Genomic DNA, 16487 nt, shown 5'->3' on the forward strand with positions numbered 1-16487 from the left:
GAATGTTCTCTCCGACAATCTGAGCAGAGACTCACAGATAGAGAGTACCTGGGGGCCTTTGGCTTCTAGTAACCAGCAAAGTCCTGGCCTGGGGGACCTGATCACGACAGCCTGGAACTTCAAGCTGCCGCTGTACTACCCCCCAGTCTCAGACCCCAAGACTCTTAGGCAAGATGCTTTCCGGTGACTGTGGGACAGCATCGACGCCTACGTCTTCCCACCATTTTTGTCGGTTGAGAAGGGGTCTCAACGAGACCAGATTGTCAGTCAACCTATCGATGACCCTGAGAGCTCCACTGCGACTTTACGCAGAACGGTTTCCGGACCCTCAGCTTCCCCTGACGGCTTCACGCCTGGAGACTATACGCCACCTCCTCACAAAGAGGCACCCCGCAACAGTCGCGGAGCGGAGGTCGCGTCACCTGCGATAGTCATCCGCAGGGGTCTACCAGGCGAAGTGGAGAGTCTTCTGTGGTTGGTGGAGTGGGAGAGGTACCTCTCCCCTTGATGCCTCTACTCCAGCAATAACGGAGTTATTGTTTATCGGTGGGAGGAAACTCGTTTTCCGCTCTCGGCAGTGAAGCCTATCGCTCAGCCTCACCCTGGCCTTCAGGCTGAAAGGAATAGACTTTTCCTCCCCGCTGGATCTTTCTTCGCTCATGCGAAGCTACGAACGTACCTGCCCCCAGTCGAAGTGAGACCTCCTCCATGGAGCATGGTTCGGGCTCTTAAGACCCTTAAGAGATCTTGCGAACCATTACGTCAGGCCTCTAATCGTCGCCCGTCTTGGAAGACGGTGCTCCTGCTCGCTCTGGCCTCGGCCAAGTGTGTAAGCAATCTTCATGGTCTCGTACGACTCCGCCCTTTCAAGAGGATAGGGGAGGTAACATTCAGGTTCGTTCCTGAGTTGATTTCTAGACTCAGAAACTTGGAGTCCCGGACCTTCGGTTCAACTCCTTCAAGATTTCGAGTCTCCGTTATGTAACAGATGACCCAGACCTTCTCCTACTTGCCAGTAAGGAACCGAGGGGTTATCTTTAAGAACAGCTGCAGTTTGTCCTCACGTGCAAGCCCGGTTTGGGAGCACAGGAAGGACGCAGGGGAGGGTCACCAAGTATGCCTTTTCAGCCCGGATTCAAGGGCATTCATCTCGACCTGAATCCAGACCCTCCCCCGTCACGTTGCCCTACAGCCCACGATGTCGGATACATCGTAACGTCCCTGGCCTTCACCTTCAAGAGGGACTATTCTGTGACGCAGGTGCTACAAGCTGGAGTTTGGAAGCGTCTAGCGACCTTCGCTGCCCACTTCCTGCAGGACGTGACCCACAGGGGTATCGATACGTTTCTATCGCCCTGTGGTGGCTACACAACAGCTGGTCTAACCTCAGGCTCCTTTTTGGACAGGTAGTAGAAGGTTTAGGGCATTGTTACCAGGTTTTAGACTGCATGAACGGAAGAAGTGTATCTGGCCCTTACTTCTTTCTTCATTCTCCCCTCTCCTGGGGAAAGCAGCATCCTGGTCTCTGCATAGCTGACCTCAAACCTCTGCAGGTAAACCATGCTTCCTTGTGTTCCAAGTATTGAGAGAATACTGTCGCGGCCCCCATACCCTGACGAGGTGGTATTGGGAACGTCCTAACCCAGAGTTCCGTCTAAGAACTCCAGGTCAACTGCCTAGGACGAGTCACACTTTCTTCCTTCACACACAAGCTTATGTAGGCCACACATTTCCTTGCGGAGCAAAGAACTTGTGAGGTGCAGGGACTCCTTTTCTCGAGTGCAACTCACTCGGATTCTGAGTCCCTGGATAACCCTTCCTAAGGGGTAAGTCACCCTATGTAAATAGCATGGTTTGTATTTCGGTTACGGAACAAATGACAAATTCGCAGATAATTTGTATTTTTCCTAACCATACAAACCTTAGCTATTTACACATATTTGCCCGCCAGCCCTGTCCCCCAAGTCAAGTCCTACCTCTAAGTGAAGTGAGATATTTCACCGGTGTGTGAGGGGGGAGGGGTACCAAGCTACCCCTCCCCTACTCTTGCTAACTAGCGCGGGGGTAGTAAACCCTCGTTAAAATCTAATGGCTCGTCAATTTCAGCTACGCCGAAAGTAAACCCTATGTAAATAGCTAAGGTTTGTATGGTTAGGAAAAATACAAATTATCTCCGAATTTGTCATGTTCACCCTATTGTCATCTTGGGCACACAGGATCGACATCCGTCTCCTATGTTATCTAGACGACTGGCTAATTCTAGCAGACTCGGTGTCAACCCTACTTCAACACCGAGACAAACTTCTGAGGCTTTGCCAAGATCTGGGAGCATCATAAACCTTGAGAGGTTCTCCCTGCTTCCCACGCAAAGACTGATATACCTTGGCATGATTATAGACACCAATCTCCTCAAAGCCTTCCCATCATACGACAGGATATTGAGGCTGAGAAAGGCAAGACCCTTTCTCAGACGAGAAAAACTTCCAGCCCAGACGGGGCTATGTCTCCTCGGTCACCTATCATCTCTGGCCCGTCTATTTTCCAACGGCCGCCTCAGGATTTGATCTCTCTAGTGGCTACTCAAGTCCAAGTGGAATTAAGCCTTCGACTCCCGGACACCCTGGGTGTGAGGCGAGAATCTGTGAAAGGGCGTATATCTTATCGTCCTCCCCCCAGATTTGATGGTTGTTCTCAGGCGCTGCAAAAAATAAAGGTTGGGTACCCCACGTAATGCACCACACTACCTCAGGCCTCTGGTCAGAGTAAAAAAATATCTCCACATAAATCTCCTAGATATGAAGGCCATCTTTTTGTACCCTCAACAGTTCCACCAGTTCCTGGCGGCCACTCAGTGGTGGTGATGAGCGCCAACACCACAGTAGTGGCTTACATCAACACAAGGATGTAATTTTTCGCAGCCCCTATCCCATCTAGCAGTAGAGATACTGAGATGGGCCGAGATTCACTCTACTATACCACTATCGTCACGCTTCATTCCAGGCAAGAGGAATGTGCTCGCCGACAACCTGAGCAGAGCATCTCAGATAGTGAGTACCGAGTGGTCTTTGGATCATCTAGTAGCCAACAAAGTCCTGATTTTGTGGGGTTCTCCAACTGTGGATCTCTTTGCAACGGCCCTGAACATCAGGCTCCCGTTGTACTGCTCCCCAGTCCCAGACTGCAAAACTCTCTGGCAAGGAGCATTTCAACAACGGTGGGACAACATAGACGTTTACTCCTTTCCCCCGTTCTATCTGATTAGGAGGGTGCTCAATAAGGCCAGAACATCGGTCAACCTCTCAATGACCCTCGTAGCTCCGTTATGGCATCATGCGGAATGGTTTCCAGACCTTCTGCAACTCCTAATGGAGTCTCCAAGAGAACTCCCTCCACGACACGATGTACTCAGACAACCACTTGCCAGGATCTTCCACAAAGCTGTAGCCTCACTATGACTTCACGCCTGGAGACTATCCAGTATCTCCTCATTCAGAGAGGATTTTCGTATCAAGTCGCGAAGATGATGTCCGGATACCTGCGGAAGTCATCAGCAGCAGTCTACCAGGCAAAGTAGAACGTCTTCTGTGATTGGTGTCGTGGAAGGGGTATCTCTCCACTTGATGCCTCTATTCTAGCAATAGCAAAGTTCCTTGTGTATTTGCGTAAAAGGCTATCGCTCGACCTTAAGGCTCGTCCTTAGGCTTAACAGAAAAGACATTTTCTCATCGCTAGAACTTTTCTTACTCATACGAACTTACTTGTCCTTAGTCGAAAGTTAGACCTCCACCACAGAACGTGGTTCGAGTTCTCAGGTCTCTGAAGACCTCCCTATGAACCTTTACTGCAGGCAACAGATCGCCACTTCACTTAGAAGACGGTGTTCTTGCTTGCTTTGGCTTCTGCCTCAGCCAAACGAGTCATTGAACATCATGGTCTCTCATACAACATCGCGTATTCAAGAGGATGGGGTGAGGTAACGTTCCGCTTCCTTCATAACCTTTTTACCCCCAGGCTCTTTGGAAATTTCCAACCCTTAACCCCCAAGGGGTTATTTTTTCCCCAGCACATTTTGCAGTATATTTTTTTTAAATTGCTCTAACAGCCTTAATTTATGTCATAGAGAGGTCAGGTTGGTCTCATTCTCTTGGAAAATGCCTGAATTTTTAAAAAAAAAATTTGAAAAATATGAAAAAAAAATTTTGTATAGCATTTTTTTGCAAGGACGTGCCGGTACGTCCATGGGGGTAAAGGGATGAGTTTTGTGAAACGTACCAGTACGTCCTTTTGGGGGTAAAAGGGTTAAGTTTGACTCCATCCAGATTTCGAGTTTCCGCTCTGAAACAGACGACCCTGATCATCTCGTACTCTGTCCAGTAAGGATTTTGAGGCTTTACCTCAAAAGAACAGCAGCTGCCCGTCCTGGGTGCCTTCACATCTTGTCAGCACAGGGAGGAACAAGAGAACGTTCACCAAGAATACCATCTGTGCTTGGATTCGCAGTGTCATAGACCATGCCCTGAATCCGGACCCTCCTCCTTCACGTCGCCCCAGAGCCCACGATGTCGTTTGTAGCTATGTCCCTAGCCTTCAAAAGAAACATTTCAGCGACGCAGGTTCTACAGGCTGGGGTGTGGAAACTTCAAAATACATTCACAGCCCACTGCCTGTAAGATGTGACCCACAGGAGCTCGATATGATGTATATCGGTTCTGTAGTGGTTGCACAACAGCTGTTATAATACCTCAAGCTCCTAATTGGACAAGTAGCAGAAGGTTGAGGGCACTGTTACCTGGTTTCAGTCTGCGTGAATGAAAAGGAATGACTGGCTCTTATTCTTTTCTTCATCCTCTCCTCTCTTGGGGAAAGCAGCAGTCAGGGTTCTCTACACTAGCTGACCTCAACCACTGTAGGTAAATCATGCTCCCTTGTATACCTACTGTTGCGTCCCCATACCCTGGCAAGGGGGTATTGGGAAAGTCTTGGTTACCACAGTTATTTCCTGCAAAGACTGAATAACGTTTACCTTGACAGTCACACTTCTGCTTATCTCAACACACAGCATGTTTAGGCCTCAGACCTTGCGTAGTAAGGTCCTGCGAGGTGTAAGTATCTCCTTATTTTTGGTATTGACCTTCTCAAAAAAGGATTCCCCGGGTAAAGCCAAAAAGGGACCACCCTCCTAATGGGTGAGTCACCCCCAATAAATAGTTTAGGTTTGTATTCCAGTCATGGAACAAATGACAATTTTGGAGATATGTATTTTTCTTAATGATACAAACCTTTAGCTATATATACGCCAACTCTATCTCCCTTGAAGTCCTACCTCCAAGCAATGTGAACTCAATTACAAGTGTGTGAGTGAGAGGAGTAGTGATCTACTCCTCCTCCCCGCTCACTAGCGGGATGGGTAGTTAACCCTCGCTAAATTTTAATGGCTCATCCTTTCAGCTTCGCCGAAAGTAATACTTCTAATAAATGGTTCGTATCGTTAGGAAAAATACAAATTATCTCTGAATTTGTCCTTTTTGCTTTATCTTCGTCCATTTTAATCTGATTTGCACGAAACTTAGTGCCAAAATATGCATAATTTAGTTGCCTATCTTGTCAAATACAACATGATATAGGTGAAGGTATGCGCTCTACCGAGTGCTCGATCTAGTTATTTGTGTTGAGATTTGTATGTATTTTTGGTTAGTATTGTGAATTGCATTGAAGCTCTACGATATCAGCTCAACATTCTCACCTTCTAAGGCTTCTGACAGTGAACCCAAGTGTTGTAGGAAGATACTTAGTGTAGCTGAGAAGATGAAACTCCTGGACATGGTTAAGGAAGGGAGAAGCTGTGCGGACACAGGACGCCATTACAGCATCTACGAATCTACTATTTGCTACAAAGAAGAATGTAAAGAATATAAGGACAACTGCAAATGACACTTTTAACTAGACAAAGGAAAACGTGGTAACTTTCCGCAATAAGGCCATTGTAAGGATGGCGACAGCATTAACCCTTTGGATAAGTGACTGTAGGAAGAAGAACATGCCATTGGATACCATTACCATATGTAAGAAGGCCAGGCAGCTCTACAGTAAGTTTACAGATGGCAATGATGATAACCCAGAAAGAGGACTAACTGCAGCATCCCCCACCAAATCAATTGAATTTAATGCTAGCAGGGGCTGTTTTGATAAATTTAAAAGGCAGTACAACTTTAAGAGTGTGTGCCTGCTTGGAGAAACTTCCTCTGCTGACAAACCCACCACTGATGAGTACATGGAGGAGACATTCTGGAGCATAATCGAGGAAGGTGGTTATTCCTGTAAGCAATTTTTCAATATGGATGAGACTGAGGCCAGAAACGTACAGCATCGCCAGCTTTCACACTGAAGGCAACCAGAGCCCTTGGATTCAAGGCCTGATAATGTCTGGAAATGTGGCTGGCATTATGAAAAAGCCAGTGCATATTCTGAAAATCCAAAAACTCTAGAGCCTGCTTCAAGTGCATTGGATGCATAACCTAAAGGCATCGATAACAGAATTACTGACATCAGATTGGTTTCACTTGTGTTTCATCCCCAAAATCAAGCTTTATTTTATACCTAAAATCACCTTATATTTTGAAATGCTTCTTTTAATGAACAATGTTGGAGGTCATGTGACTGAGCTGTATTATGAGGGCATACAGGTAAAATTTTTACTGCTGAACGCAACATTTCTGATCCACCCCCTGGATCAAGGGGTTATTTATAAGCAAAACTCCATGCAACATTTGGTCAAGTCTATGGATGAGGATGATAACTCTTCACTGAAGTACTTTACTCTTATTGGTACACCATTTTAATGTCTCCAAAATATCCAGAAGCCATAAAGGAGATGAAAGAAACACTCAATGCTTGTTGGAAGAAACTGGCCAGAAGTGGTCAGCAACTATAAAGAATTTTTTCCTGAGTAAATCCACAACTCTGCAGTAGATTAGGCATCTCTCATTGTGATTACAATGTCTGCAAGGGAGCATGAAGATACCCAAGGAAGAATAGGAAGTCTGCCTAACAATAGAATGCATCTCAGCTCTAGCAAAAACAAAATAATTCTACTTCCATTTAATAAGCCTAAAATAGCCATCTCATTTCTTTAGCTGCATAATTGCTTATATGATACCCATAGTCATTACAGTATTTTGAATCCAAATAAATGGAATCCTGCTTTAGGTAGTGTTAGTGTCTCAGAATCGCAGAAGTACCTCTTTTCTGTAATACTACAAATTGTAGAACCTATGCAAAAAAGAACCCATGTCTGTTCTTTCATTTTTATTTCCCTTTTTTCTTTCTTTTACAGGAAAAAAGGCAGCGACTTGAGTGTTCGTGACTGTGGAATTTCATTGTCATCAGAAGACGAAAACCAAGTAGATGATCCTCAACCATCAGGTAAAGTGATGCTTATATACTGTATATTTTTTCCATTATATATAGACTATTGCTTGTGTGGTTAAAGTAAAATAGTTTATTGGTCCCCTTATTAACAAAGCTGGGAATCATTATTTGTTCCGACGCAAATACAAACCCTTCGCTATTTGTAGGGGTATAACTTTTCGGCAACGCTGGAAACTAGTCAAGACAATTTTAGCGATGGATAACTACCCCCATCCGCTAGTTGGCGGGTGGGGGGTATGGTAGACCGGCTACCCCTCTCACGTAACTTAAAAACTTGCCTTGACTATTAATTCACTTTTTCTTTTTCTTTTTCTTTTTCTTTTTCTTTTGTACAGGTGTGTGTGTTTGCCACCCCGGTATGCGGACATGTCCTGGTCGTGAGAGCCACACCTGTGGTACCTTCATGTCGTCTGGTTACGGACCCTCACCTCCTGGGCCCGGCTTGGCGGGGCCATCGGTATTCACGGGATGATACCGGTTTAGTGTCGGAAGTGGCCTGCCTCCCAGTGGGAGAGATTCGGCCGTAGGAATAAGTCTAAGCGCAATTCTTCGCCTTCGGGGTCTTCCTCAAAATTGAAGAAGTCGCTGGCTTCTGCTTCTTCTACCCCCAAAATCTCTTTCCGAAGCTGCTCCTCTGCCGGGCCCTTCTGGGGTACGGTGGAGCAGCAGCGCAGAGCTTGTGACTCCAGGTCAACCCTGTGGGATAGGCAAAGGTGTTGACTCCCCTAGTGAGTCAGATCATTCCCTTCCCCCAGGGAGCGCCTGCTCTTTTTCGGATCTTGTATTCTTTTGGCCATCGCTGGGTGTCGATGGTCCCCCTTCAAAGGAAGCTCTCTTTGAGCACCTTCAGAGGAGATCGAAGAGATGGTGGTCATCTCCTTCCTCTACTGAGGTTGATCCTCGTTGTTTGGGCGCAGGCGCTGCAGACTTCGGTCAGGTTTTGAGTCTGTTTTTGATGCCGAGGAGTTTGCTGATCCACCAGGGGCGGTGGCAGAGCTTTCTCCAAGGCAGGTTTCTCGTTCGGGGGAACAAGGCTCTTGTTCGCGAGTTAAGACCTCCTCAGGCCAACGGCAGTACCCGTACACTTATGGTTCTCCTCCAGGGGCAGTTGGAAAGCCTTGTCTTAAGCGATATCCTCCTTTAGGAGAACAAACCTCCCCTGCTGAGGAGGTATCTCTCGAACTGGATCAGTATCCCCCTCGGGCGGAGTATGCTCTGTGTTCCTCTCCAGAGGATCGTAGGATGGAAGGGTTTGTGACCCCGTTCCATCCTGGACGTTCTCCTCGGGTTGTGAGGAGACATCTTTTCGAACCCTCTGGTTCTCCTCACGCTGACCCCTCAGGGTCACGCGACGATCTCCCTTTGGGCTCTCGTCATGTTGATCCTGCTGGTTCTCATGACCCTGGTAGTCCTTCAGGACAACGTCGTATTGAACTTTTGGGTTCTCGCGACTTGGAACTTTCGAGTTCCAGTTACGCTAAGCCTCCGGGCTCTCTTAACGAGTGTTACGCTGAGCCTTTTGGCTCTCATGCCATCAGTCACGCTGACCCATCGGGGTCTCGTGACGTTTCCCGGTACGCTGACCCTTCGGGGGTTCTTAACCCTGGTTATGCTGAACCTTTGGGGTCTCGTAACCTTTGATACACTGAGTCCTTGGGCTCTCATGCCTCTCATCACGCTGACCCTTCAGGGTCTTGTGACAGGGAAAACTCGGTTTTCCGTTGTGCTGACCTTTCGGGAACTCTCAACCCAGGTTACACTGAGCCCTCGGGCTCTCGTGCCTTTCGTCACGCTGACCATTCAGGATCTCGTAACACAGGTTACGCTGAGCCCTCTGGCTCTTATGCCTCTCGTCATGCTGATCCTTCAGGGTCTTGTGGCAGGGAAACTGCGGTTTCCTGTTACGTTGACCCTTTCGGGGTCTCATAACATCAGTATCGCTGAGCCTGAGGGTTCTCGTGCCAAACGCTATGCTGAACCCTCCGGTTCTCGTAGCCTGGAGTTCTCTCCTCGTCGCACGAATCCTGGGGGTTCACTTGATCGCGCTGAACCTGTTGGTTCTTGTGATCCTCGTCATCGAGAGTTTTACTCATGACAGAGAGTCTTTGGACTCGTCACGCAGAGCATTTGCGCTCACGTGATCAGCGCTACCCTAAACCCCGGGTTCTCGCAGCCCTCATCCTTTTATCCATCTAACAGGAGTTAGTGACGAGGTTCCTCAAGGTCCTTGCCGCGTGGAGTCTCATGGATTAGGCGGCCCAATGCTTTTTACGATCTACGGTTGCTCCCCATCTTGGCTTTCCACCTCGTAACCCAGCTCAGTCTCGCGCTGTGTAATGCAACAGAACAGCGTCGCGCGATACTTTTGGAGCGCCGGCGCTTGATGTTCCTACATATCGTTCAAGAGAGGGTTCTCGCGGTTTGCCATCCTTGTGAAACTAACCTTTCCTCGCCTCGGGAGTTACCTCGTCCTCGGACGAAGTACCATCTCCTTTATTGGCTGCAGAAGGTCATCCCTTCTGGGGTAACCCTCCTGCAAGGAGAGACACCCATCAGTCACTCCAGTCTCAAAAACTTCCATTGCCTCAGGGTAGGCCTGTGCCAATCTCACCTGCTGGGAAGCTTCCTACAGGCAAGAGGGTTAAGAAACCTGCCGAGGTTCCTAAACTCAAGGATTCATGTTTTCCTAAGGACCTCCCCCTTAGTTCTTCGGGAGCCTGCGACCCCCCATGGCTTCGAGCATTATTCAACGTAATGAGTCAGGCCATGACGGGGATCATTCCCCGCTCCTAGTCCTTAGGAGGCCCTCCAAGGATTCCTTCTTTGCCACCTCTCGTCCCTGGGGCTTCCCCTCCTGCCAATCCTAGGAGGAGTTTGAAGGATTCCAGTCCTGCGGGTCCTTCTGGTAGGGAGAAATCCTTCTCCCCTCGCAAGAGACCTCGGGAAGAGTGTGTACAAGAACTCCAAGGTAGCCCCTTGCAGTTCAAGATGCCACAGGCCAGACCTAAGGGGAAGAGGAAGAGGATCCATCCTTCGTTTCCTAAGGAAGACAGGGTAACTTGCTACAGGGACTCCTTTTGTCCCTCCCCAGTCGAGATAGTGCATAAGGTCATGTGACTGGGCATGATGTTCTCCCTCCGGCACCTTCTAGGCCCTTGCTGATGGAGGAATGGCTGCCTTGGAGCAGGGAGCCGAAGGATTTATTTACCATCCCTTAACCTCAGCCAGTGTTCCCTCTTTGCTGCCTCTTAGGCAACCGGAAGCGAGCGCTTCCTCAGCAGTTTCCTGTCTCCGGTCTATCCCAATGACGACTATGACCCACTCCGAGCTCCTATGGGTAAGCTCTCAATACGATCTCTATCAGCCTTATGGTGGCTGCACAACAGCGGGTATAATACCTCAAGCTCCATATTGGACAAGTAGCAGAAGGTTGAGAGTACTGTTACCCGGATTTAGTCTGCGTGAATGAAAAGATTTGACTGGCTCTTATTCTTTTCTTCATCCTACCCTCTCGTGGGGAAAGCAGCATCCTGGGTTCTCTGCATAAGCTGACCTCAAACCACTGCAGGTAAACCATGCTCCCTTGTGTACCTAGTATTAAGCTAATACTGTTGCGTCCCCATACCCTGGCGAGGTGGTATTGGGAAAGACTTGGTTACAACAGTTTTCCTACAAAGACTCAAAATAACTTCTACCTGGACAGTCACACTTCTAATCATCTGAACACACAGCTTGCGTAGGCTGCAAGGTTTAGCAAGGTGCAGGGACTCCCTATTTTTGGTACAAACCTATTCAAAATAAGGAGCCCCTAGGTAAAGCAAAAAGCCAGTTTGGCAGGGACGTCCACCCTCCTAATGGGTGAATCACCCCTTATAAATAGCATAGGTTTGTTTTCCAGTTACTGAACAAATGACAGTCTTGAGATAATTTGTATTTTTCCTAACGATACAAAGCTTTAGCTATTTATACAAACTTACCCACCAGCCCTATCTCCCCTTGAAGTCCTACCTCCAAGCAAAGTGAGCTAAATCACCGGTGTATAAACGGGATCGGTAGCAAGCTACCCCCCCTCCCCCAACCCTTGCTAACTAGCGAATGGGTAGTTAACCCTCGCTGAATTTTAATGGCTTGTCCTTCAGCTTTGCTAAAAGGAATAATCCCTACTAAATAGCTAAAGGTTTGTATTTGTTAGGAAAAATACAAATTATCTCCGAATTTGTCATGTTTAGAAAAATTTTCTCTGATTAAGAGAAACTATCATGAGAGCCTATACATCCTCAGGGGAAGCGTAGCTAGGGGACTCCCTTCAGTAAAAGCACTCAACGGTACGAGTCCTGAAGCTGGTGAATGAAATAGAAAACCTATCTTCTTAAAGAAGACACATACAGGTTTTTGAACACCCTCTCAATAGGCACTATGGTTGCAGCTCAACAAATAACCTAACTCAGCCTCACCGGACACGTACCAGATCTAGCCTTAGGCCTTATTATTTTTGGCATTATATATAAAGGACACTAAGGTGGATAGTGATCTTGATTGGTTTTCACCCTTATGCAGTCAAGAATGACTCAATTTTTTTAGTATTTGATGATACAGTCAGCCCCCATTTTTTGTGAGGGTTAGGTAACAGAGACAGGCGCAAAAAGGAAAAAATCGCAATTTTCCTATGATGAGATAACTCCTAACCTATCACTCGCTGCCATTGCCTGTGCTCGGATAAATAACCCACTAAGTACTGCCTAATATTGTTTTTACTTGGTTTCTATCTCAGTATAGTTATTCCTATCTTGTAATACTGTATTACATTCACTGACACTGTGGTGTATATTACTGTAATATAGTACTATCACTACTGGCACCACCGTAGCCTACATTTACAATAAACAACATTACTGTAACTCTGTGCTGTACAAAAAGTATACAGTATAATTTAAGATTCAAGTAAGTGTACTGTACATATTTTATACAATGACCACTAACCATTAACGTATGTCGTACGCAGCAATCTTGAAACATGGCATAATTCCTGATCCGTATTTCAATCATATTATGATTTTTTCTACTTACATTGTAGTTTAGAAGGATTGACATACCAACGCATAATATTTGCAGTATAAACATTTACTGTACTGTAGTTGTGTGTTGAAGTAAAATAAAATTAAGAATCAACTTTAACTTCACAGTAAAATCATCTGCTCTCATTCAACTAGGATTGTTTAAATTTTTTGCCAAGTGATGGTGTAGATGGTGTGTTTACATACAGTATTCTTAATGACGAATACTCTATGAAAGATTGTAAACATTGTGAAAAGTCACACATTGTTTTATTTTTATTTTTTCTTAAACAAATTAGCTTATTTTATAAACTAAAAACATAAATATCATAGTAATGATTGATTCTTTAAAAGAAAATTAAGCAAAACATTGCATCTCTCTCTCTCTCTCTCTCTCTCTCTCTCTCTCTCTCTCTCTCTCCTCTCTCTCATATATCTTAAGATTGGCTAACAAACAGAAAACAGAGAGTTCTAATGCAGGGAGAAGCTTCAGAGTGGGCAGTTGTTTCAAGCGGAGTACCTCAAGGATCCGTCCTTGGCCCATTGCTATTTCTGATCTACATTAGCGGCATAGATTTAGAGTTAACTAGTAGAATAGCCAAATTTGCCAACCATACTAAACGAGGTATAAATGCTGCGAATTCAGAAGACGTAGAAGCCTTAAGAGAGGATTTAATGAAGCTAGGAGTGGTCCAGAAAATGGCAAATGCCTTTCAACTGTGGGAAATGCAAAGTTATGCTCATAGGTTATAGTAACCCACAATCAGATTACTCACTGCTAGGTAATAAAATAGAAAGAGTGGATCAGGGGGAAGATCTCAGTATTATCAGCAAGGATTTGAAGATCACTAAACAAAGCATAAAATCTAAAAACAACACACACAAAAAAAGAGAATTCAAATACAGAAAGAAAGACACTCTACTACAGCTGTCCTTATCACTAGTAAGACCCCATCTAGAATACGGATTCCAATTCTGGGCTCCAAGAATTCAGAAGAATATAAATGTACTGGAAGTAGGACAAGCTAGGGCCACGGAACTAGTTTTAACACTAAAGCAATTTGGATATAGACGAAGGATAGAACATTTGAACTTATTTGTTTTACAAACTTGACGACTAAGGGGACAGTTAATAGAGGCATTCAAAATTCTTAAAGGAATAACAAATGTAGATTACAACCATCTATTCACGCTTCACTCAAATCAGTCCAGAGGTAACAATTACAAACTGGAATTGAAAAGGTACATCACTATATATGGCAATTTCTTTACATACAAAATAGCAAATACTTGGAATAGACTTCCAGCAGATGTAGTGAACAGTAATATGATAAATGAGTTCAAGGTTAAGTTAGACAAGTTCATAAGAACACTCTAAATGCTTAAAGTAAATCGCTTTGCCAAAGAGCAAGTGGACTCTCCGCGGATGTACTAAAAAGTCTTTGAGACATCCAGAATCCTCGTATCTCTCTCTCTCTCTCTCTCTCTCTCTCTCTCTCTCTCTCTCTCTCTCTCTCTCTCTCTCTCTCTCTCTCTCTCTCTCTCTCTTCCTTCCTTCCTTCCTTCCTTCCTTCCTCCTTCCTTCCTTCCTTCCTTACTAATGGATGATGTCAGAAAGGAAATAAAAGAACTCAGTAAGTCTAAGGTACCAGGTCCAGATAATATTCATCCAAGAGAGATTTTAGAACTAGAAGGAGAGATAACTCCACAATTTTACAAAATGTTCCAAAAGACAGCCAACGAAAGAAAGGCACCACAAAGATGGAAACTAGGCAATGTTCCTCCAATCTACAAGAAAGGATCAAAAGAAGAACTTGGCAACTACCGACCTGTGTCTAACTTCAGTTCCTTGCAAATTTTTTAATATATTACAGTATAGTAGATTCAATAGAAGGACATATAGAGAAAAACAATCTTCTGATAGACAGCCAACATGGTTCCAGACAAAAGAGATCTTGTGTGACAAATCTTTTGAAATTTTTCCACATGTTTAACATGTATAACAAAAGCAGGCCAATAGACATCATATACCTAGATTTTCAAAAGGCTTTTGACTAAGTTCCTCATAAAAAAATAATGGTCAAAATTAGAGCACTAGGCATCATTGACAAGCCAGACAAATGGACCAAAGATTGGCTTAAAAACAGAAAACAGAGTTGTAATCAATGGAGAAGCTTCAGTGGGCATCTGTTACAAACGGAGTACCTCAAGGATCCGTCCTTGGCCCATTGCTATTTCTGATCTACAGTTAAGGACATAGATTTAGGGTTAACTAGTAGAATAGCCAAATTTGACGACTATACTAAACTAAGCATAGGTGCTGCTAACTCTAAAGATGTAGAAGTCTTAAGAGAGGATCTAATGAAGCTAAGAGAATGGTCCAGAAAATGGCAAATGCCTTTCAACTGTGGGAAATGTAGTCATGCACATAGGTTATAGTAAACCACAACCAGAATTCTCACTGCTAGGTAATAAAATAGGAAGGGTGGATCAGGAGGAAGATCTTGGTATTATTATCAGCAACGATTTGAAGTTTACCAAACAGATTATAAAAGCTGAAAAGAAAGAAAAAAAACTAATAGGTTACATTGTAGTGGTTTACGGACTGTGGCCAAAGGTAGCACCCAAATTACCTAGTGTCCGAATGCCGACCACAACCCGACGTTCACTACACAAAAAATATACAACGGTAGAATACCCAAAAATCTAGGCAACAGGTCAAAAGAACGGAGGACTGGGCACCACCCCTTGATTTATACTGGGCAAGGGGACCCAGCTAGAATCGTACTTTTTTCTTAAATTCCCTTTCCTTGGGCTAGCTGGATTAACATGTAAGATGAACGTTGATTAATTTCTGGGAAAAAATGAGTAGCATATGTGAATAGCTTGAATTTAAGGTTAGATAGCTTCAAGTTCGAGTAAGGGTGAGAACATTAGGTGAAAGGGAAAGAATTTTTTTTCAATCTGACAGCAAGACACAGTGTGGAAGGAAAAATTTATGATAAGTAACTTATTAGAAAGATTAAAAAAACAGTGGCTGAGAAAGGGACATTATAGTGAAAGGTTCTGAAATGAAATGCTGTATTCATAAAAACAACCAAAAAAATATTTATTTGTAAAGGAAAACAAAACTGTTAGGAATACATTAACATTGTTTTGTCAAATTCCAGTTAACAATTAAAAGAAAATATACCATCCCTTTATACTCCAGCTCCACAAAAAAAAAAAAAAAACACGATAAACAAAGAAAAGAACACTTTTGAATAGTCTTACTGCATATTGTACAAGCAAGAGAAAAATACTAAGTTACATGCAAGATGTACCACTGCACAGTTACAAAACGGAACTTTAAAATCCTAACAAGACCATGACTACAGAACCCTCAATGCCCGAATTCTTTACCGAAACTTCCCCAATGTTAATAATCAATGACCTTAATACTGACCAGTCATGCTCTGCCTACAATCTGCTTTGAAGTATGGCAGCTAAAACTGAAGAATGGTATGCCAAAATACAGCTGTGGGCCAGTGTCTGTCTTCCATCATTACTTACAATCACAACATCACAAAATTCATTCTTACACCGAAGTTTCTGTAAGCTTTCAGAAGTGTTGATATCACATTGAAGGGACAGCATGATTTTTTAATGAAGTACAACACCTCGTTACAGGTTTTTCCTTGATTGCAGGACACTAACATATCATAAGCTAATTCTTTTCCTTCATCTCACTCATATCATGAATATGGAAAACTCAGTCACCATAAACCTTATTTTTCAGCAGTAATCTCAGATCTCCAATCAGCAGGAGTTTCAGATCAATCGGCAGGATTCCCAGTCATCCCAATCTCTTTTCCAAGTTGACCCCTATCAGTCTGACGATGAAGGCATCCATGAGTCATTGCAGACCTTCAGTTATAACACTAGCGTAGATGACATTGATCTGCTCACCCTATCATCTTCACACTCTCATATAACAACACAGTAGCTTACTTCTTGTTAAAAGGC

The 16487-nt window shown here is 44.5% G+C and overlaps 1 protein-coding gene across 7 annotated transcripts in view; it reads left to right on the forward strand.

Annotated features, from left to right (window-relative positions):
* The window catches only part of LOC137616496 (uncharacterized), a 249094-nt gene that overhangs the window by 89282 nt on the left and 143325 nt on the right, over positions 1-16487 (forward strand). For all 7 annotated transcript variants that reach the window (XM_068346317.1, XM_068346311.1, XM_068346313.1 and 4 more), the window contains one exon: positions 7334-7422. In XM_068346317.1, the coding sequence (XP_068202418.1) occupies positions 7334-7422 (89 nt within the window). The remainder of the gene's footprint in view (positions 1-7333; positions 7423-16487) is intronic.

This window comes from Palaemon carinicauda, chromosome 22, assembly GCF_036898095.1.
Source record: "Palaemon carinicauda isolate YSFRI2023 chromosome 22, ASM3689809v2, whole genome shotgun sequence".
Classification (NCBI taxonomy): Eukaryota; Metazoa; Arthropoda; class Malacostraca; order Decapoda; family Palaemonidae; genus Palaemon; species Palaemon carinicauda.